Below are 21,186 nucleotides of genomic sequence, written 5' to 3'. Positions count from 1 at the left end.
CTCAGGACTCTCTGGTGGCACCACACATTTCTAAATGAGTCCAAATCTCCTGATATTTGATGAAAGCTGAAGTCCAGCTGGATCCTGGATCCTGGATCTGATGAGTTCCACACACAGGAACAGAACCCACCCTCCTCCTGCAGCTCACATACACCACCATCTTGGCCTGGACCGGCACAAAGAATACTTTTTACTTTTGAGAGTGAGGTTCCCATACATGGAAATCTAATATTTATTATACTGCAGTATATTTTCCAATATACTTTGATGTCTGAACTCTGACTGTGATGTCATTGGTGCTGACTGAATTCTACCCCCTGACAGACTGAAGGCTCCTATTGGTGATGTCATCATAAATACATGAAGGTCTTGTTTCAGTGTCAGGAACCAATCAGAGCAGCTTCCTCCTGACTAAACCGCTCTACTCATCAAGCCCCTGACCCCAGACTCTTCTTGGTGAACTGATCAGAGATCAGATTAGTAGAGAAGCAGTGACACAAAGGGAAACTTCCTCATTCCCTGAACGCAGCTCCATCAAACAGAGCAATGCTAACTGGTCACCTGCAGTAGTGATGTCATCAGGACAGGAAGTTGATCAGACATGGGAACTTTGACTCAGATCAACCAGGGAGGGAGGAGTTATTAGAGTCTGATTGTGCTGATGAATCATCAGAACTCTCCATCACACCGTGGTCTCAGCGTTGGACCTGAAGTCCCAGGCTTCAAGGGTTCTCCCCAAACTCTCAGGGTGGGTCTGACCACATCTGAGCAGGACACCATGAACAGGCTACATGAGGACATCTCAGTGTCAAATCTGTCATTTCCTGTTGCCAGTAGGTGGCGCTGTGGTCACTACTGACCTGTAGATGTGTTCAGACTGGGATGTTGATCAAACCTGGAAGTTTCAAACAGATCTGACAGGTGGAGAGGATTCAGAAGAGTTGAAGCTTCATTTTAGTTGGAGCCTGAAAATGAGATGAGACTGAGGGCTCCCAGGAGTTGCAGGTAGGTGCTGCCCCCTAGTGACCCAATGGAGAACGACATGTAATGACATGAACGTTCTACATTTTTCCAGTTCTTGACTTCATTCATCCTCAAACTTCTTCAAGCTGGAAGAGAGTGAGATCATTTAAAGTAGAGAGTAAATAATCAGCATCTCATCACTCATTTGTTCTCTGGTGGTGACCTCACGACTCAGCAGTGTGACATCACACATTTCGCTGATGTCATCCTCAAGTGTGTCACTCAGTTCATGCAGCCTTCATTGTTTTATTTTATTATTTCCTTTCACTTTGATCTTCACAAAGACAAAGTGCGTCTGATGGAGGCACCACTGATAGAGTGGAATGTTTCCATGTTGCCATGACAACGTGAGGCCCCTCACCTCCTCTGTTCCTTCTGCCGGTCGGCGTCAGAAGAGCAAGATGGCTGCTTCTCCATCTGGGTGGATGAGCAGCTCCTCCCATCTCAGGCAGACGCTCCCTGGCTGCATGTCAGCAGCTCCTCAAAGCTCCTTCTGGTTTCTTTGCTCTCCTGATGCTGCGCTGGTGGATTTGTCCACCTCTCATTCTCCAGGGTTCTCAGCCTCATGTTCTCTCCCTCCTGTTCCAGCTCCTCCAAGTTTCCAGTGGAAGTTTGGCTTTTGTTTGCTACTTTGTCTTTTCTCCTCTGTTGGTGCTTTGAGTTCCTTTGTTGTTCTTTGTCTTTTCATCATTCAAGCCTCCTTTTGTTGAACGCTCCTCTCCCCCGTCTGTATTTGGGTCCTGTTCTCCTCCACTTTGGCCAAGAAGGCGGCCCAACAAGAGTCACCAGTGATGTCACAGCTCCTGGATGCCCCGCCCCTTCATCTGGTGCAGGTCATGTGATGTCACTGAATCCCACTCAGACCAAACCAGTCAGAGATCAGTGTGTTTGTGTCAGTGATGTCATCGCTGCTGACATCACAGCCCTCCATCCACACACGCCAGACTGAGGTGGAGGAGGTGATGTTGGGGTTTTCAAGGTCTTCGTCATGAGTGGGAGGGGCTGAGCTGGTGAATGATCAGCTGACCTGGTCTGGGCTCAGTTCAGATGTTGAGCCACTGCTGACTGCCGTTTGCCTGAGGAAGACCCAACGTTCCCCTCAAGAAATGGAGGGCAGTTTTTAGTGCAGCGTTCATTCTGGTTGGAGTTTTCCTTTCCTTTGCCCTGCACCTCTCTGGTGGGGAGGTGCTCCCTGTTGACAAGGACTCAGTGGAGAAGACTGGACCAGGACCTTCACTGGTTCAAGGAGCACCAAGGCAAAGGGAGGCCCAGACCAGCAGCCAGGGTGACCAGTTTGAAAACCTGCTCCTCTTCCATGCTGACTTGTTGGTGTCTCCTCTTTTATTCCTGAGTGATTTTAATCTCAGCTCTCTGAACCTGAATGGAGCAGAACCAGGAAATCATTGCAGGAAATCATGGAGGAGAAATGAATGAATGAGACTTCCAGTCAAACTGAGACAAACGTCCAGGTTTGGTCATCAAAGATATCTGACATTCATCAGTAGACTGACAAAGATGCTCATTATTATTGCAGCAGATTAAACTAGAGAATGAAGAGGGTCTCACTTTGGAAACAAATATTGCAGGATATTTTTGTTTTATCAGAGAGGCTTTAATGTCTGTCTTTGATGTCTAAACTCTGACTCTGATGTCATTGGTGGTGACTGAATTCTACCCCCTGACAGACTGAAGGCTCATATTGGTGATGCAGGTAGGTGCTGCCCCCTAGTGACCCAATGGAGAACGACATGTAATGACATGAAGATTCTACATTTTTCCACTTGTGAGATAAAAATACCTCACAGCAAGAAGGTTCAGGGTTCGAGTCCCAGCTGGAGCACAGGATCTTTCTGTGTGGAGTCTCCATGTTCTCCCTGTTCCTGTGTGGGTTCTCTCTGGTACTCCAGCTTCCTCCCACAGTCCAAAGACATCAAGAGGGGACGAGGCTGATTGATACTCTAAATTGACTGTAGGTGTGACTGTGAGAGTGAATGGTTGTCTGTCTCTATGTGTTGGTCCTGTGATGGACTGGTGACCTGTCCAGGATGAACCCCGCCTCTCACCTGTAGACGCTGGGATAGGCTCCACCCCCATGACCCTTAACAGGAATAAGAGGAAGTGCTGTGCTTTTATCTGTCTGTTCATGTTTCCTGCTGTGTGTGTGTGTGTGTGTGTGTGTGTGTGTGTGTGAGTGTGTGTGTGTGAGTGTGTGTGAGTGTGTGTGTGTGTGTGTGTGTGTGTGTGTGAGTGTGAGTGTGTGTGTGTGTGAGTGTGTGTGTGTGTGTGTGTGTGTGTGTGAGTGTGTGTGTGTGTGTGTGAGTGTGTGTGTGTGTGTGTGTGAGTGTGTCCCAGCTGCAGCAGTCAGTTCAGGTTCCTTCAGTGTGACTGAGGGAGGTTTCTGTCCGATGGTTTCTCCCAGTGTGAACACAGGCTGACTGCTGATGCTGTGCCGACTCTGACAGTGGTTCAGTTTTTCTCAGTGGCTTTGTTGCTGCTCTCAGATCAGAATGAAAGTTCTCTCAACTCTGAGTTCAGCCTCCACAACATGGAGTCACTTGTTTCTCCTTCCTTTGATCAAATAGCGAACGCTTTTGGACGAGGAGGGAGGAAACCACGGCGTTTCACTGCTTTACATTTAGAATCTCACGCCAAGCCGGAGAAGCAGGTCCTGAATCAGTCACGTGGTCACTGCCGGCTGGCGAGGCTTCGGACGTCACCACATACGTCATCAATACGCACTTCACAAAACGAGAAGAAGACGCGGGAAGCTTTGAACACAACGAGGAAAGAAGGAGAAGTCCGTGAACCCCCAGCCTCGGTCTTTGTCTCCTGAAGGCTGAGTGGCGCCGGTAGAACCTCAACATGTGCGCCGCGCAGCTGCTGCGGGTGTCGGTCCAGGAGCGGATCCTCGCCGCCGCTGAAGACTTCCTGCTGCAGCTGGGAGAAGGAGACTCAGCGGCTGGAGTCCCGGTGCTGAGAGCGCTGCTCACCGAGCGGCTGGCGGCGGCCGCGGAGCAGATCGGGGCTCTGCTGGAGGAAACCGTGGCGGAGTACGAGCGGTAGAACCGCCGGCAGAGGTTGCTGCTCGATGCCGTGCTGAAGCCCCGAGTCAGGCTGGACAGAGCAGGTGAGTCCCCCCAGGGACCTGCTGGGCCCCTCATTCAGTCCAGAAAGTGGAGCTGCAGACGCCCTCAGAGAGCATTTTAGGGGATTTTAGGTGTAAAAAGCCATTTCCGGGTTGTGTGTGAACGTCTGAAAGGTAAAATGTAAAAATTCAAAGGTCAAAATCAAAGGGTAAACTAGTTTTTCTGTGGATCGTTGTCCAGCCTTCTTTTGTATTTTTTACCCTGTCCTGTTCAGCAGCAGCATCCATGTTCCTGGTGCTTTGTTGGACTGAAGCAGTTCTACTCTGCTAAGGAGGAACCTGATAAACTCCTCCTATCACCTTCTGTGTTGAACTTTATTAGGAATGGTGTTGGTTCATTGATGAAGCTTCCGGACTGAGACTCAGGAGAGGACAGGAAGAGAGAGCAGGGACAGGACAGGGAGGACAAGGGGGGGACAACAATAGGAGAAAAACAAACAAACAGTAACAACAGAAAAAAAAGAAACTTTGGTTGCAGAATTTCCACTGCAGGTTTACCATTTATTTTAATATAATTTAAAAATAAATGCCTGAGTGTGTGATTAGGGATCAGTTGTGCACTGTGTGTGTGTGTGTGTGTGTGTGTGTGTGTGTGTGTGGACACGGTTTGTCTTGAATGCTGTGGGTAGCTGGCTGTAGCTGATGTGGGGGACCAGAACAACACACCCCAGCCCAGGATAGCAGGCAGGTCAGGACCAAACCCCCAGGACACAGGGAGCCCCAGGAACCCCCCCAGGAAACAACCACAGGCCAAACCCATGCCAGGACCCACAGGAAAGTAGAGGAGCAGCAACCCCTGAGGCAGCCCACAGAGAGACAGAAAGACAGGGCAGACAGAGGACCCCAGGCCCACCGGCTGGCCTGGGCTGGACCGGCCATTAGGGAATCATTCCACTTCTCCCAGTGGCCAGCACCTCCCTGGCTGTGAGTGCAGGTGGGCTGACATGTTTAGCATCGGTACAGGTTCCCTCTGGTTCTAGGGACTGAACTCTCATTCTCCTACAGGGTCTCATTCTAGAAATGAACATTCTGACTAGCAGATGTGATCATGAATGGACAAAACCATTCAGCAGAGGGGACCTTTGACCTTTGACCTGGGTGACACAACGTTGATCCAAGCATCTGAAGCCAGCATTTCTGTTCCCAGTTTGCTGACTGGTCCTCAGTAGCAGGACGTCTCTTTTCATTGAGTTGATTTCTGTTTCTGTCTGTTGCTCCGCTGTTTCAGAGTCAAATGAAGAGATTTCTGATGTTGCTGTTTGTGTCCTGCAGATGTGGAGCAGCTGCTGGTGATTAAAGAAGAGGTTCCCCCTGAGCTGCAGGACCCAGAGCCCCCCCACATTAAAGAGGAGTGGGAGGAGCTCTGGACCAGTGAGGAGGGAGGGCAGCTTCAAGGGCAGCAGGAGGCTGATATCACCACGTTCCCCTTCACTCTGGTTCCTGTGAAGAGTGAAGGGAACGAAGAGAAACCTCAGTTCCCACAGCTTCATCAGAGTCTGACTGAGGAGAACTTGAAGGAAGAGTCTCTGAGCAGCAGCCCAGTTCATCCTCTGAAAACAGAAGCTGATGGAGAAGAGTGTGGAGGACCAGAACCAGAACCAGCCAATAACATAGATCCAGATCCACTTGTACAACCCCAGACTGAAGACCAGATGTCAGACTCTTCTGAAGCTGAGACTGAAGTCAGTGAGGATGATTGGGTCAGACCTGATAACATGGCCACCTCTGAGCACAAGGAACCCTTTGGCTCAAGGAGGAATTTGCTTCAGAAACTGAGCCCAGGACAGGAAGTGACTCATTGCAGTTCAAAAGATGAAAAAGTAAAAACTGGAAGAGAATCAGAAATAATCAGGAATGTGACTTTTGGTCCTTCTGAATCTGAGACAGAAGTCAGTGAGGATGAGCGTCCCTTGAGGTGCTCAACATGCAGTAAAGGTTTTAGTTACAGAAGGAGTTTGGATAAACACATGAGAACACACACTGGGGAGAAACCATTCTCCTGTTCAGTTTGTGGCAAAAGGTTTGCAGAAAAGGGATATCTGAAAACACACATGAGAACACACACTGGAGAGAAACCATTTCCCTGCTCAGTGTGTGGAAAAAGATTCTCACTTAAGGGACATCTGAATACACACATGAGAACACACACAGGGGACAAACCGTTTCCCTGCGCAGTTTGTGGAAAAAGGTTTTCAGAAAAGGGACAGCTGAAAAAACACATGAGAACACACACTGGGGAGAAACCATTTCCCTGCTCAGTGTGTGGCAAAAGATTCTCACTTAAGGGACATCTGAATACACACATGAGAACACACACCGGGGAGAAACAATTCTCCTGCTCAGTTTGTGGCAAAAAATTCTCAGTTCAGGCAAGTCTTAAAAGACACCTGAGAACCCCTCCTGGGGAGAAACCACCTTGCCATGCCATGGCTTTGAAGTAAAACAAAAGAGCGAGACACAGGTTGAAGGCCCATCCATCCATCCAGCCATTGTCTTCCGCTTATTCCTGTTAAGGGTCGTGGGGAGGTGGAGCCTATCCCAGCGTCTACAGGCGAGAGGGGGGGTTCACCCTGGACAGGTTGCCAGTCCATAGCAGGGCCAACACATAGAGACAGACAACCATTCACACCTACAGTCAATTTAGAGTATTAATTTAGCCTAGTCCCCAATTGCATGTCGTTGGACTGTGGGAAGAAGCTGGAGTCCCACAGAGAACCCACGCAGGAACAGGGAGAAGACCCTTGTTAATTTGATAAAAGTGGTCTAAAGAAATATCTGGTTTAACTGCAGTTTCTGTGTTTACTGAGGCGGCTCTGGCTTTACTGAGGACCTTCTTATGCATTTGAAGACGATTCTGCCTCTTGCTTAGTTGCCTGGTGATGGAATTCTACCACAGAGCTGTTCTCTGTTGTTGAATGATCCTCTTTTTGAAGGAGTGATGGAGTCGTTAGTGTGGTTGAGTGGTTGTGGTTGGTTGGTTGGTTGTGGTTGTGTTAGTGGTTGAGATGATCGTCCAGTGGAGCAGTGACCAGAAAAGAGGCTAAGTTCTCTGTTGTTCTGAGAAACTGTCAGGTATTTACACATCTCTTCACATTCACTGGGGAGGGAAATGCAGATTGGGGTCAAACACAGGTTGAAAAGAGTTCCTGGCCATTTGTGAGGTGGCTTGTCAGGGTGGAGCCAAATGGTTCCAGTCCCTAGAACCAGCAGAGACAACCATCAACCTGTCACCCAGAAGCCACCAGATACATTTTTCAACTTTAACAACCAGACCATTTGGAATACATGTTAGCACCTGTGGTTTGTCCTTCCACATCCATTTATGAATTCAGCATATGAACATCCTTCCTGACCTTTGATGGAGAAGCCCAGAAACTAACAGGTCTGACATCGTTAAAGCAGGTTATCGATTTCTACTGAACTACACAGTTCAGAGGCGCTACACATTACCAGTGGCTCATTACTTGCTAACTCACAACTCTTAAACAGAATAATGTCACGATCCCTGTCTTGTGTTTCCTGTTTTACTTTGTAGTCATGTCCTGTCTTCCTGTCCTCCCTCCCTTGGTTACCTAATGTGTCTCTCCTGGGTGATTACACCACCTGTGCCTCTCGTGTATTTAACCTCTGTGTTTCCCCTGTGCCATGTCGGGTCATTATTGTACTGTTGTGTTGCGATATCGAAGTCTAGGTCAAGGGTTGTCACAGTCACGAGCCGCTAGTCTCAAGCCTCCAGGTTTCCCCAGTTTCAAGCCTTCAGTCTCCAGTCTCCAGTCTCTCAAGCCTTCAGTCTCCAGTCTCCAGTCTCTCCAGTCTCCAGTCTCTCCAGTCTCCAGTCTCCAGTCTCTCCAGTCTCTTTAACAAACCTCTTTTGTGCACCCTCCTTCCCCTCCTCTTCATTTGGGTCTACTTCCCTTCACCCAAACAAAGGAAATGCGTCACCAAACAAAGGAAAAAGCAAGCTTCTGCAGCAGTGAGCCTGCAGTTTTATCCACCATGAGATCAACCTCCAAATGACTAAACTCAGAGCAGGCATCTCTGTTGTTGTCATCCATCCAGTTACTTAACAGTGAACTTAAAGTTAACAGAAGAATAGAAAGTTTATTAAAAGACAAGTTTATGAGGACAGTTAATAAAAAGGTTTAAAGAGAGTATTTTTCTTAACTCGCTGTACAGTTTTAAAGTTGTCAGTGCTTTTGTTTCCATGTAGAGGCTCTGCTTGTATCCTCACCCCTGTGTTTGACTATTTGGAGTGGATGTTATCAACCTTCATTAACCCTAAATCACCAATTAACAGCCTGGTGTCAAAGTGCCGCCGGGTCTCATTTGATGGCGGAGGGTCCGACCTCATTTTGTAAAGTAGACGCCTGTCTCAAATAAACGCCAGGTTCGTTTAAACGCCTGGGGGCCATTACTTGAGATCAATGTTATCTTAACTTGGTTTCATGTAAGATTTTGCAATTTATTTGAACTTCCCAGTAATTTATGTCTCATGATGTCAGTGCACCGCAGACAGCAAATCTTCAAGCTCACGGTTCCATGCAAAAAAAGAAAAAAAAATCTATAAGGTGGTAACGCGTCGTTGTGAATGTGTAGATCTGCTATTTTGGCCTCATGAGACTGTCGTGGAAGTGGAAGGATACGGGCCTGGAGTTGTCACGCCCCTTTTCTTCCTAATAATGTGTTCTTGTGTAAAGTGTTCTCTGGACAATCTTGATATTTGCACTACTGTTCTTTAAAGTACTACAGTATATTGTTATACCTTGTATACCTATTGCTAAAAAAATAATAATAGTGGCCCAGTGCTGGCCAGCGCCAAAATAAAAGCCTGTTACCAATCGACGCCTGGTCTCTTTTAAACGCCCGGGCCACTAATTAGTCATTTACTGTCTCTCTAAAGGAAAGAGCAACAATACAGTTTCAATAGATTGATTGAAGGCAATCAACAAAAACAGCATTTGCCATTTTTCATGTTTTTCACTTTTCAATTTTTTTTTAAATCTAAGTTCTGTAGAAAAGAAAATCACTCTTCTTCCTCTTCTGTGTTTTATGGCAACTGTTGTCCAAGTTTGAAACTCCACATTAGAACTGCAGCATCAATCAATGGATTTGGATGGATTTAGCGTTTGTTCTGTCTTCTCTTTTTTTCGTTGTACTTGTGGTCATCATTGTCTCCAATCAGAAAATCTGAGGCTGGGACGTCTTGATGACACTTGAAGAAAGGAAGCAGGTCTCAGAGGAGTGTGGACAGTGCAGTCCTCAGCTTTCTAGTTCCTGGTCTCCAGCCCTTCTCTCTTGTTGAGCAGCCAGCATCTCAGAGCCTTGTCCAAGACCTGCAGCCAAACTGCACCGTCTGCTCCACATTCACCTTTAAAAACTGAGTGGATGTCATCAGGGAGGGAAAATGCTGGGTGATGGCACCTGGGAGTTCAACAGACCTGATGATTGAACCACCAATCACAAGGATTTCAGCCTCCATTGTAAACAGAGAGTTTAGATGAGAGAGAACCTGCTGTCAGCCTCACCAGTCAGGGCAGTGGCAGAGGCAGCAGAGTTGAATGAAGCAGGACCACCTGGCAGGTCTCAGCTGGAGGTGATGACATCACTGGCCTCAGTCCTCACCAGTGCTGTGCCTAGCAACAGGGACGATGGGGAGAAACCAGTAGAAGCACTCTGAGAGTTGGAGACAGCAGGAGAGAGACCACGACAGAGTCACCCATGGGAAACTGTTGGATCCACTCAGGACAAGCTGGACAGACACAGATCAAAGTCAGAATTGATGATGATGTCATCAGGGCTTTGATGGTGTCTTTATTTGTACCTAGAATTCTGCCTTTGATCTCAGGAGGACATGAAAGAAACACAATTGAGGAAAGTAGAGGAGAACATTCAGCTTCATTAGAAACACTTGAACTGTTGAACAGTAGAATTTGTCAGAAACAGTTTACAACACTGAGTGACAGGATTGACGAGGGAAGAGTTTTCTACTTTAAATTTAATTCTAACTTTAAACTGTGGATGAACATTTTTAGTCGTTCATATTCTAACATACAGAGGAAGTCATGACATTCCCTTTTTTTAAAAAGAAAAACATGTGAAGCTCCTCCCCCCAGCTCCAGATGGACAGACAGACATGAGAGAGGCCAGGAAGCAAAGAAGTGTTGTGCTCCTCTCCAGTGCTCTGGTGTTGTTGTGTTCTTCTCAGCTCCATCATGTAGACCTGCTGGCACTGGGTGCTGGTGGAAGTTTGCAGCTCTCACTGGAAAGTCCTGAGGCTCCTCCCACTCTGAAGCAGGCAGTTGCTCCCAGCCAGCCCACACTTTCACTCTCTGGTGTAGGAGTGAAGAACAAAATCAGAATCAAGAACCATCACTCTTTCATTGGGGCTCCTTTCTCCTTGTTCTGATCCAGAAACTCAACAGCTTCTATCATTGATTGACAGGAAATGTTGCTGACACACTGGGATTTTTGTTCTCCTGCTGTCACTGTCAAGTGCCAGTTCAGATGTACTTGATGTTACAGAAAATCCAGCATGGTGGTGCAGTGGTCAGCACTGTCTCCTCACAGCAAGAAGGTTCCAGGTTCTAGTCCTGGCTCCAGCACAGGATCTTTCTGTGTGGAGTCTCCATGTTCTCCCTGTTCCTGTGTGGGTTCTCTCTGGTACTCCAGCTTCCTCCCACAGTCCAAAGACATCAAGAGGGAACGAGGCTGATTGATACTCTAAATTGACTGTAGGTGTGACTGTGAGAGTGAATGGTTGTCTGTCTCTATGTGTTGGTCCTGTGATGGACTGGCGACCTGTCCAGGATGAACCCCGCCCCTCGACCAATGTCAGCTGTGATAGGCTCCACCCCCCCCATGAACCTTAACAGATAATCAGTGGAGAAATGGAAATTTAGCTGCTATGTTGAATCACAATAACCTTTTGAAGTCTACTTTTGCTTCAGTCAGAAAGGAGACTGTTGTTAACTCACAATGGTTGGTGATTGTGGAGGAAGACAAATTTCCTTTTGAAACCCTTTTTAACAGACACACATTCCTAAAGATAAGGGTTTATTTTGTTCCTTTCTTTGAGGAGAGGATGGTTTTGACCCATCAACCTCTGGGTTCTGTTCCCAGCTCTCTTCCTCTGCTCCTCTCTGCTCTACCATTGACTGAACAGTCCTTGATTTAGGAGAGCAGGATTGTGACAAGAACAGGATTTTGAGTTTCAAATGTTTCCCAGTTTGGCTCTGCAGCAGGAGGTCTTGTAGGAACAGGGACTGACCTGACACCAGCTCCCTCTGGAACAATGGTTCATTCATTCATCGGTGCCAGGAGGCCTAAAAACACAAAACACCAATTCAATCCAGGACCTTGGAGCCTAAACTGAAACTCCATCACACGGTGGCTCTGCTGGGGCTCCCACAGGTGAGTGAGGCTGAGCTCCAGTCTGCTCTGAGGAGGCAGCAGACATCTGCACCACTCAGAGGTTTGGTTGGTGGCTTTGACAAAATCCCAACAAACTAAAATCCTGTTGAAGCAGGAAGTTCTAGTTGAACTCTCATCCACGTCACATGACCAAGAAAACCTCCTCTTTCATTCAGACCAGAACAGACAAACATAGAAACATTGTTTCAGCTTCTGATCAAACAATAACAAGTTCTTGATTGTTTGTCATGTTCTATGAATCAGACTGATGATCTCTGGATGTTCTAGGAGGTGTGTCTGTTTCTGATGAAGCCTGTTTGGTCTGGGGGGGTTAAGATGGTGGGGGCTGTTTCAGTTCTAGTGCTGAAGGCTTTCACCATGACAGTCAGACTCTCCTCTGTCCTTCATGGTCCCTCAAATGTGCAGTGTGGACCTCACACACTGAATTTAGCCTGAAAACTCTTCATGAAAAGCAGCGCCTCAGAGTCTCTGTGGCGCAATCGGTCAGCGCGCTCGGCTGTTAACCGAGAGGCTGGTGGTTCGAGCCCACCCAGGGACGATGAACAGGCTCTACTGGTGCTTAGGAGTCGCTGCGTTAATGATCTGAATGTGGACAGACAGACTGACCCTCCACAGTAGACACCTGTGACTGATCTCTTGATGAGAAGTGTTAAATTTAGTCGTCGTGTGTCATGCAGTGTTGAGGAGGCCTGCTGGCTGTGGGTAAAGTGGGGGCTCAGAGTTTGTGGAGTCGGCTCTGGAGTGAAGGGGGTCACTGTTTGGTTCTCAGATGCTCCAGCTCAGGTTAGCGAGGTGGTGGAGAAATGAGTGAGAGCTCTGCCAGCTGGAGCCTCTTGGGTCCCGGGAGGCTTCACTCCTGGAGGTGGAAATGATGAGGAGTTTTAAAATCTGCTCCTCTTTCACACTGACTTGTTTTCTTGGGTTCCCTCTTTTATTCTCCTGGAGATCAAGAGGATCCTGCCATGTTTGTCCAGGAGACCCACAACACAACAGTCAGTGAATGGGGATGCAGGCAGACTTTTAATGGGGGTCATTTGAAGTCCCAAGTCCAGTTGGAGCAGAGGCTGGAGTTTGATTCTCCAGGAGTTTTTGTTGTTGTTTTTTTTACCAGTTTCTTTTGGTTTGGAGGAAATCATTCCAGGTGTTTGAAAGAAGGTGAGAGCAGCTTTGGAAAATGTTCAACTGGTGTTTTTAAATGTCTTTGCACCAACAAATGGTGGACAGGACAGCTTTTGAGACATTTTAATGCCACCGTTCAACAGTGAATCTGCTGGTTTCCTGTTTTTAGGAGCTGATGGGAGCTGCACAGAGAAGCTCTTTGAGACAGGAACCATTCAGAGCTCCACCCTGCTTCTTCCAGCAGGATCCACTGATCCACCAACACACCAGCTGTTTGATGAGTGGAGGCTTTTGACCAGGATTCCTAGACAGCACAGCTGGACTCACTCAACAGCTAACTTGTTAGCACCGACTAGACAGGAGCGCTTCTATGGTTTTACTCAGTGGTTCAATATTTTTAAAAGATGTCCCATTCAGCCTGTGGGTTTGAGTGATCACTCTTCAGTCTCCTGTTCTGTTTTATTAAAATATGCATTTAAAAGCTCCTGAGAGAGAGAGGGAGAGAGAGGGGGGGGGAGAGAGATAGAGGGAGGGAGAGAGAGAGGGAGGGGGGGAGGGGGAGACAGAGAGAGAGAGGGAGAGAGGGGGGAGACAGGGAGAGAGAGGGGGAGGGAGAGAGAGAGGGGGGAGAGGGGGGGAGAGAGAGAGAGAAGGAGAGAGAGAGAGGGAGAGAGAGAGAGAGGGAGAGAGAGATAGAGGGAGGGAGAGAGAGAGACAGAGAGAGAGAGGGAGAGAGAGACAGAGAGAGAGAGGGAGAGAGGGGGGGAAAGAGAGGGGGGAGAGAGAGGGAGAGAGAGAGAGAGGGAGAAAGAGAGAGAGAGAGACAGAGAGAGAGAGAGAGGGAGAGAGAGACAGAGAGAGAGAGAGGGAGAGAGGGGGGGAAAGAGAGGGGGTAGAGAGAGGGAGAGAGAGAGAGAGGGAGAAAGAGAGAAAATCAAACTGATCTCAAACTTGACTTCAAAATTCTCTGATTCGAATCATTTGTACTCCTTGATAGATTCATCACTACAGTGTCATAGAGGGTCCATTACTATTGCAGTATATTAAAGAATATAAGAACGAGGTTACCATTCATGTAAATATAATATTTCATGTATTGCAGTATATTTTCAAAGATATAACACTTTAATTTTTTGAATAAGAGAGACTTTAATGTGAGACTTTAATGTCTGTCTTTGATCTCTAACTCTGACTCTGATGTCATTGGTGCTGACTGAATTCTACCCCCTGACAGACTGAAGGCTCCTATTGGTGATGTCATCATAAATACATGAAGGTCTTTTTTCAATGGTATAACATTAAAGCTCATCTTAGTAAAACAATCAAGTTACTAAATTCTTGAAAAAATGACTGTCACTGACTTAAATAAATCAAATCTACTTCAAAGTTCCTTCTGTTGTCATAAGTCAGCCATTTTAAGTGTACTTGTAGTTCCAGAACATTCCAAGAGGAGATGATATGAATCATTTTGTTGGATGAACTCAGTTCCTCTGCTTTGATGTTGGTGGACTGAGGGGAGTTTGCCTGAACCTGCTTGGACCTGCTGGCTCCTGCTCAGTCCCTCACTCAGCCTCACTCAGCCTCAGCAGCACCGCTCCACTGAGGCCTGATTCAGGTTCCTAGCAACCAAATAGGAGGAGAGCTGAACCTTCTTGCTGGGAGGCCACAGTGCTGACCACTGCACCATTGTGTCCCCTGAAAATGACACCACCTTGTTGGGATTTTCTGTAACAGCAAGCACACATGAACACAGCAGCTTCTTCACAGGGCTGGTGGTGCAATGGATAACGAGTCTGACTATGGATCAGAAGATTGTAGGTTCAACTCCTGGCCAGCTCGCTTTAAACTTTATACTGAGAAGATGAAGTGAGAACCAGTGATCAAAGTCACTGAAGTCCTCCCAGGTTCCCTCCTTGTCTGCTGGAAACATGAACACATGAACGATCCTGCTACCTCTCATGTTAAGCTGCACTTGACAGTGACAGCAGGAGAACAAAAATCCCAGTGTGTCATCAACATTTCCTGTCAATCAATGATAGAAGCTGTTGAGTTTCTGGATCAGAACAAGGAGAAAGGAGCCCCAATGAAAGAGTGATGGTTCTTGATTCTGATTTTGTTCTTCACTCCTACACCAGAGAGTGAAAGTGTGGGCTGGCTGGGAGCAACTGCCTGCTTCAGAGTGGGAGGAGCCTCAGGACTTTCCAGTGAGAGCTGCAAACTTCCACCAGCGCCCAGTGCCAGCAGGTCTTCATGATGGAGCTGAGAAGAACACAACAACACCAGAGCACTGGAGAGGAGCACAACACTTCTTTGCTTCCTTGTCATTCTCATGTCTGTCTGTCCATCTGGAGCTGGGGGGAGGAGCTTCACATGTTTTTTCTTTTTTTAAAAAGGGAATGACATGACTTCCTCTGTATGTTAGAATATGAACGACTAAAAATGTTCATCCACAGTTTAAAGTTAGAATTAAACTGAAAACACAAAAATCTTCCCTCTTCAATCCTGTCACTCAGTGTTGTAAACTGTTTCAAACAAATTCTACTGTTCAGCAGTTCAAGTGTTTCTAATGAAGCTGAATGTTCTCCTCTACTTTCCTCAATTGGGTTTCTTTCATGTCCTCCTGAGATCAAACACAGAATTCTAGTTACTGTCAAAGCCCTGATGACATCATCAGGAATTCTGACCTGTCCAGGGTGAACCCTGCCTCTTGCCCAATGTCACCTGGGATCGCCCCCCCCCCCCCCGTGACCCTTAAAGGATAAGAACAGAAAGTGGATGGAGGGATGGACTCAACACTGAAATCAGCTGATCTGATCCACATTCTAATGTTTCCTGTCCCTCTTTAGGAGTCAATGAGAATAGTAGTGTATATAATAATGTATATCCAACCTTGTAGTATCTTTCCAAAGCTTTTAGTATTTCTTCTTGTTTCTACTTGTAGTTTTAGTGTCTGGATCTTTTCTTTTGATGTCCTGCTGTCTGCTCTTTGCTTTTGGAGCTTCCTTCAACAACTACCAGGCCTCCTGGGTACTGTAGGAAACATGGTCAAGTTCTTCTGACTTCTCCAGTAACGTCCTGCTCACATTGGTCTGTCTTCATTTTGACTCCTCCCACTGCCACAATGACCAGCCTTTATACTCTTGGTGACTGGGGCCCTGGTTGCTGCAGGCCTCAACACCAGCCTGTGGTTGTGAGCAGGGCAGAACAGAACTGACAGTATCTCCCATGCAGGACCTGGGTCAGCACCTGGTGCCAGCTGGGGCACCGCTTTTACCTGGACCCCTAGAAGATCTTCTCCAGGAACTGGCCTTTTTCAATCGAAACAGCGTGAAACTTCAAGTAAAGAATTAAAATTATTTAATTCACAATGAAGCCTCTGTCATAAAACAAAGGAACAACTGACTACCTCCCCATGACTTCACACTGATCACCAGGAGGTAACCTGGTAGTCAGAGCAGCGATGCTCAGGTCTGTGGACTCAGAGGAGGGTTCTTCTTTTGGTCACAGGTTTGAAGACCTCAGTGGAAGAGAGAGGAGAGGCAGTTAGAGACCTGCCACACCTCTCCAGTGACCTGGGACATGATGGCAGTGGTGGGATTTGAACCCACACCTCCTCAGAGACTGGAGCTTAAATCCAGCGCCTTAGACCGCTCGGCCACACTACCTCACTGAGCTGTTCTCTGGGTTGGTCTGCTAAAGGCATGTTGAAGAGGAAGTAACAATGATATCAAACTTATTCTGAAGGGGGACTCCTTCCCTCCCACGGTCACAGGAAGTGACAACAGCGCCGCTAGAGGCAGGAAAGAAATGGTAAAAAGACTCAGTTTGTACAGAGCCTTTCTACCTCAGCAGCACTCAAGGAGCTGAACAATGTCCTCTCATTCACACACACTCACACACTGATGCTGAAGGCTGCCATGCAAGGAGCCAACCTACTCATCAGAAGTATTTAGGGGTTCAGTATCTCACTCAAGGACACTTTGACATGGTCACTGGAGAAAGTGAGGATCAAACCAGCCACCCTTTGGTTGCCAGATGGCCACGCTACTCCTGAGTCATGTGACCAGGATAAGATGGTGAACTACAGCTGATCGCCATGCTAGCAAACCTCTTTTGTTTGGTTTGGTTGTTGTTTAGTGACTGTGGATGAATACACAGGAGAAGTTGAGCATAAATTTGTGTTCCCTGTTCACTTGAATGTATGCAGGAGTGTGAGGTGGAAATACTACTTGGAGGAGAATGAGAGTTCAGTCTCAGCGCTATGACCTGTGCTGACACGAAAACATGTCAGCCCACAGAACAAAGATGGCAGTCCTCTGGGAGAGCAGGTACACCACACATACATGAAGAAACCCTACAGGAAACAAATATGTTGCCAGAGACTTTTACTCTGTTTTTGTTGTTTACCCAAGTACAGGATTGGAGGGAGACTGATGGTCGCTGTTTGGGTTTTTGGAAAACAAGGAGGCTGTGGCTTCAAGCTGGATTCTCAGAGACGATTTCCCCAACCTCTACATTGGCATCTACACTGTCATCCAGTCATGTGACTGAAGTCATCCAGTCACGTGACTGAAGTCATCCAGTCACGTGACTGAAGTCATCCAGTCATGTCAGTCATGTCACTTGGCAGGACTGTCATTGCGGTCTCATTCTAGAAAAGAATCCAGACTCCACCTGTGGCTCCATGATAACTGAGGGACCTCTGGTTGGAGGCTGGACGATGATGTTTGGACTGGAAGGAAAACTCCTTGTCCAAATTCCATTGTGTTCAAATTTAAAGTCCCACAATAAGAAGTAGCTTAATCTGACAGGTGGAGGTTTGGAACTACAAGATGGTGATGTTTCCTTGACTTGATGCTCTGACTGTCAGGGTGGATGACAGCTTCTTCTGCTGCTGCATCTGAGTGGCTATGATTGGAGCTTTTACCCTCCAAGTTTGTTTGGTTCCAGGGGAAATTTTAAAATTCCAGTCCCCAACCTTGGCTGTTCTGAAACTCTTCTCCTGAATCACTCCTGAGCTGCAGCAAGAACAAATACCAGTGCCAACCAGATCAACTTCATGGCTGCTAACAGCCTCAGACACTTGATTTCCATCAATCTGGAGCCAAGAAGGCCCTCACCTGTGGTTCTCCTCCAGGAGGGTCCAGGTTCTGCCATTGTGGCTCCTGGTGCCACTGCCAGAGAGCCTCAGCTGCACACTGCAACATTTCAACAGGAGATTGACATTCCTTCAAATGTCCTGACATCTGATTCCAATGGTTCTGTTCCATATTTATATTTTAAAATCAATCACACAATGAAAGCTGCCTCAGCTGGTTTAAGAGAGAGAACAAGCTAAGAGATCTGAAACCAGTAAAATATGCTTTTCTATGTGCAAACTAGTGAGGGGCATGGAAGGATATTTCACCACCAATACAGAACCCAGACTTTAGTCATGTGATGAGATGGAGACTCTGATGATGAAGTTAATGGACAAAATGTGAATTGAAAGAAAATACATTTCTTCAGCAGACTTTGATCCAACATTGAAGTTAGAGTTTGGTGGCTGCTCCATGTTGGAGGAAACCAGGCGATGTTGGGACGTCACAGGGAAGCTCCTTTGCCTCCTCTGCTGCCAGTTCAACCACTCACTCCCCTCAGCGGAGAGCAGCTTCAGCCGGGTTTGGAATTTTCCACTGTGGATGCATAGGAATGTGGAGAAAATGTCCTTTGTCAGAAGTGGGATTCGAACCTACGCCTCCAGGAGAGACTGCGACCTGAACGCAGCGCCTTAGACCGCTCGGCCATCCTGACAGAAACTTAGTTGCAGACTGAATTAATTCACTGACAAAGTAGAATTTTTTCCACAGGAGCTACTGGCTCCTTAGTTGTTGCATTTATTGTTAACATTAAACACACAGTCTGTGTTCATGGCAGTAAGAAATGAACCAGAACATTAGAGCCACATTGCATCTCTTGATCAGTTTGTTACATGGGACACATTCCAGACAGGAAGGTCCCACCAAGACTTGAACTGGGATCACTGGATCCAGAGTCCAGAGGGCTCACCATTCCACCATGGAACCAAACACAAGGAGGAGGTTCCTCTAAATACCACTTGACATCACCTGCAATCAACCTGTTGCTATTTGGAGGTTCATCTTGCTCTTGTTCCAGACTACATTGGCAAAAGGAACATGAACCACAAGGAAATCATGAAACTCCAGATTGATTCAGGACTTTCTAACTCCATCGTATGACCTGGGAGCAAAGACTGGCCAGGCCTTCCTTAATTTATCAGTTAATTACTGCTTCAACAAACATGCCACTTAATTAAGTTACCAGAATTTCTCTCATTGAAAAACCCACCAGCCTGATTTCTTGACATGACATGAAAAATTCTCCAAGAACCCACAGTTGGGTGGAAAGATACCAGGTTAACCAGGAGGAGTCCTGTTCCTGAACCATGGATGGAACAAAGTCCACTGGAAAACTCAGCAGTTCCTGAGTGCCAGATCCACCTGGGAGCTTGGGTCTCCCCTTGACTGTGGTGATCCATGAGATCAAGGAGGACAGAGGAAAGAAGGATCCTGTTGGAGATCTCCTACCTTCTTCCTCCACTTCACTACTACTTGGATGTCAGGAATATGAGGTACTTTACTCAAATGACTTATTAGGAGTTTCCTGTTTGACAAGAAGGAAGTCAGAGGTTCATACCTCACTTGTTGGTGGTGCCCTCAACCTGCTGAGAGCATCACTTAGTTCTCTACAGAGAAACATGGCAGCTCTGCTGAAGGCTGCAGGAAACCTGCTGGAACTGAGACTTGGACTCAGGTCACTGGATTCAAAGTCCAGGGTGCCAACAGGTCCACCAGGGCATCTGTGCTTTACTTACCGTGTAAAAAGGACCACAGTGGTCGTCTGGTTTTAGTTTAACAAACAAATACGGTTGAAAACTTTGAGACAGAGACACAGGGCTCTTATTTGAAGGGCCATGGGATGGGAAATATCCCAGACCTCTGAGATCAGAGCGCTCACTTTGATCTCAGGGTCCTGACTTTGGGGGTTCTTCCTTTGGTCTTCAAATACTCGTGGTTTTTATTGGCAGAACCTTCAACTTGCATGCAAAAAGAGAATCACAGTCAATGTAAACCCAGCAGACAGTTTTTACTTCTAATAAATCAGACAATCGCACAAATGAGAATGAAAGGAAAAAACAATGAAAGGTTTTAAAATCCTTCTCCACTCTAAAGCTTTTTAAAGTTCATTTGAAGGTTCAAAGGTGGAGGTGAGGAGGTCACCCTGATCCTCCCTGTCGTCACTGCCGGGATTCTTTCTTCTGGTGCTGTGGTTCTTCTGATGAAGGGGGCGTGATGTTTGCTGTCTCAGGCTCCACCAAATGTCCTCTTTAGGACGCCACAATGTGGTCTCTTCAGTGCTTCTTCTTCTTCCCTGCATCGGAGACACCAGGGTTCCTCCTGGTGCCGACCCCATCGTCCTTCTACCCAATGGTGCGGCCATGGATCCTCAGAGGACGCTGGGATCCTTCTTCTCATCAGAGCCACAGTTTTTCCTGGAGGGAACAACAGGAGCTTTGTTGTAATGTTTTGCTCGGTGTTTCCTGCTCAGAGCGTCAGGATCTGTGACGCCATCTTGTGGTGCACATCCCCTGTTTCCTCACATCAAACCACACCTACTTCATAAACAAGCCTGACCACTGAACTCCTTTCATGTCAACTGCATTTAACAACACAGAGGTGTTTTGTTCAATGCCTACTGGAGGTGAATCTCATCCATGATTGTCCAGACATTTTTTAGGTCTGACAGTTTCAGCATCTGAGGAGGAAGACGACAGCCTGTCTGAAACAGAGCTTTTCAAAGTGAAGTCCTCAGATCAATGAGCTCACTGATCCTGGATCAGATTTGTGTTGAAAGGATAAAAGCAACTGGACTTGCTTGAATGTTTTGAAGAGGCTTCATCATCCATGTACTGCTTATCTTGTAGTAACTGCAGTACTTCAAAAAATTAGGGTTATAAATTGACTTCATTGCAGCTTTGACCTGAGCAGGTGTTCACTCAGGACCGGCTGGTCCAGAGAGGTCCAGGCACCTGGAGCCACTGGATCAGTTTGATCTTTGAGCAGAGCAAAGTAGTTTGACACAGGAAGAAGGCCGTCTGGAGAGAAGAGAGGAAGAGAAATCCGTCTCCCTTCTCCTCAACGGACGAACACAGGAGAGGACGGACATCAGATGGACAGAGAGCAACACTGCTGGACTCTCAGAGCTGAGAGGGCGTCCAGCTGCAGCCAGGAGACAAACAGGGACGCTGCTTGAGGACATCATCCAGGAGGCTCTCCGTGGTGTGGAGCTGGGGTCTCAGACTGGAAGCTCTGGCTGCTGAGTTGTCCAACCAGCCGTCACATCACCTCCTGAGCTCTCAGCCTCCTCTTGACCAGGTTCTGGAAGCTGACTCAGCAGGAGACAGGAAA

The 21,186-nt window shown here is 47.1% G+C and overlaps 1 protein-coding gene and 2 non-coding genes across 3 annotated transcripts; 2 read left to right on the top strand and 1 right to left on the bottom strand.

Annotated features, from left to right (window-relative positions):
• Positions 1–5,774: 5,774 nt before the first annotated feature.
• On the top strand, positions 5,775–6,649 carry LOC147270610 (uncharacterized). The gene has a single exon (XM_086198671.1). The coding sequence runs from the start codon at positions 5,821–5,823 to the stop codon at positions 6,607–6,609; it is 789 nt and encodes a 262-aa protein (XP_086054797.1). The 5' UTR covers positions 5,775–5,820; the 3' UTR covers positions 6,610–6,649.
• A 5,414-nt stretch (positions 6,650–12,063) lies between these two features.
• Positions 12,064–12,137, top strand: trnan-guu (transfer RNA asparagine (anticodon GUU)). The gene has a single exon. It is a non-coding gene; the product is annotated as a tRNA-Asn (tRNA).
• A 4,164-nt stretch (positions 12,138–16,301) lies between these two features.
• trnal-uaa (transfer RNA leucine (anticodon UAA)) lies at positions 16,302–16,383 on the bottom strand. Its single transcript has one exon. It is a non-coding gene; the product is annotated as a tRNA-Leu (tRNA).
• Positions 16,384–21,186: the final 4,803 nt, after the last annotated feature.

This window comes from Aulostomus chinensis, chromosome 1, assembly GCF_037954235.1.
Source record: "Aulostomus chinensis isolate RoL2024-O1b breed Wild chromosome 1, RoL_Achi_v1.0, whole genome shotgun sequence".
In the NCBI taxonomy this organism is placed as follows: domain Eukaryota; kingdom Metazoa; phylum Chordata; class Actinopteri; order Syngnathiformes; family Aulostomidae; genus Aulostomus; species Aulostomus chinensis.
Note: the sequence above shows the minus strand (reverse complement) of the source record. Positions and strands in the feature narration are given on the sequence as shown.

Bases quoted from the DNA above. Each gene is read 5' to 3' on its own strand.
- LOC147270610 (XM_086198671.1), top strand. From the start codon at position 5,821: ATGTCAGACTCTTCTGAAGCTGAGACTGAAGTCAGTGAGGATGATTGG.